Below are 1,483 nucleotides of genomic sequence, written 5' to 3'. Positions count from 1 at the left end.
CCCAGGGACAGCTCCCAATGAGGAGGGAAATGCAGGTTCTTGGGGGAGGGCTATCAGCTTGTGGGTCATGGGCAAACAGGTGAGAGGGCACTCAGGGGGCTGAGTCAGGGTTGCTAATTTGGCCTCTCTTCCGTACCCCTTCCCCAAAACACTACACAGAGAGCTGCTTGCATGCTGACATTTAATGGTCTCCTACACAAAGAGACTGCAGAAGTACACACGTACTTCTACAGAATCCAGGGCCCTCGTGAGAGGCCGAGACCCTGGGATACAGGGGACCGTTGCCAATATGAAGACTGCTTCCCACAGAATTGCTGGAGGCCATGAGGAGCAGTTGTGGCCCTGGGGCGAGCTCAGGAGTTTGGGGCATCATCCTTGCAGGTGCTATTCAGGAGGTGGAATTTGGTTCTCCAGGGCTGGGTTCTGATGGTGAAGAAGCAGCTGAGCATCTATGGGGACATGATGTGAAGGACCAGGGTGAAGGAGGCCTTGAGCTACAGTCACGCTCTGACAAGCTGCCCTCTCCCTGCCAGCAGTGGTGGACGGGGCTGTGATAGGAGCCAACAGCTCAGGACTGTAGGCCATGTCCTCAGATGAGGACTGCTGAATGCTGAGAGGTCCTAAGCTCTGCATCACCCACATTTCTCCTGTCCTACAGCTGCCTGTATCTTGCATGCCCACCCTCATCCACCCCACCAATCTGTGACCTGCAGGGAACTCCTGGAGCAAACCCTGGACCCTGGATCTCCAAAGAGAGCTGCACAACCCCCATCCAGGGCACCTAATGCTCACCCTGAGGGTGCCCAGCGCTACTCCCAGGGAGGGCATCGCAGCTCAGCAGGGTTTCTCCACCACACAAGCCCCTCAGTCTGGGTGAGGGCAGGCAGGCCCTGAGGGCTCTGAGCACAAAGGTCAGCTTGGAGCAGGAACCAGCGCTCTTTCCCCATGGAGGCAGAGAAGGCAGTGGGTGAGGCAGCCAGGAGGTACCCTGTATGTGGCACGTTTTTTACTTTCATGCAGCCCTCAGCATGCAGGAAGAGAGGGAGGCACCTGTAGACACTGGTGGTTCGGAGCCACCTGCTGCCTCTGCACCCATCTGGCCACCAGTAGGTGGTGAGCTGGGGCCACTCTCACCTCTGGCTCTGCCCTGAGAATCCCTGGGTTCTCTGTGCTCTTTGCCCACATTGCCCTGCAGTGTATGGTGTCCCCCTCTGCAAAACAAGGGGGCAAAGCCACTCCTGGACGCCATTGCTTACCTCTAGGCTCTCCTGGAATGGGCAGTTTTCAATGTCGTCCTCAAATTTTCCACACCTGGTCCGGCCCAGCTCCAGCTCCATGGAGAAAGTCAGCATGGCCTCCCTCTAGGGGCAAAGGCAAGCAGACAGACAAGGGAAAGCCCCTTTCCAGCCCTCAGGTGGCCAGTGCAGGTGTGCACAGTGTAGGAGCACCTAGTTCACCCCCTGGCTTCCAGGCTTATGTAGCA

General features: G+C 57.5%; 1 protein-coding gene and 1 pseudogene across 1 annotated transcript in view; both read right to left on the bottom strand.

The window, feature by feature from the left end:
- The window catches only part of LOC101639188, a 15,021-nt pseudogene extending 14,696 nt beyond the window's left edge, over positions 1–325 (bottom strand).
- A 28-nt stretch (positions 326–353) lies between these two features.
- The window catches only part of LOC101638875 (putative cystatin-9-like protein CST9LP1), a 6,496-nt gene continuing 5,366 nt past the window's right edge, over positions 354–1,483 (bottom strand). The window contains exons 3-4 of the mRNA XM_004716960.1: positions 1,245–1,361; positions 354–449 (exon numbers count right to left, since the gene is read on the bottom strand). Of these exons, the coding sequence (XP_004717017.1) occupies positions 354–449; positions 1,245–1,361 (213 nt within the window). The remainder of the gene's footprint in view (positions 450–1,244; positions 1,362–1,483) is intronic.

The sequence above is a fragment of the Echinops telfairi genome, unplaced genomic scaffold, assembly GCF_000313985.2.
Source record: "Echinops telfairi isolate 266 unplaced genomic scaffold, ASM31398v2 ScPeMD7_5592;HRSCAF=6446, whole genome shotgun sequence".
NCBI lineage: Eukaryota > Metazoa > Chordata > Mammalia > Afrosoricida > Tenrecidae > Echinops > Echinops telfairi.
This window is presented reverse-complemented; position numbering and strand designations above follow the sequence as displayed.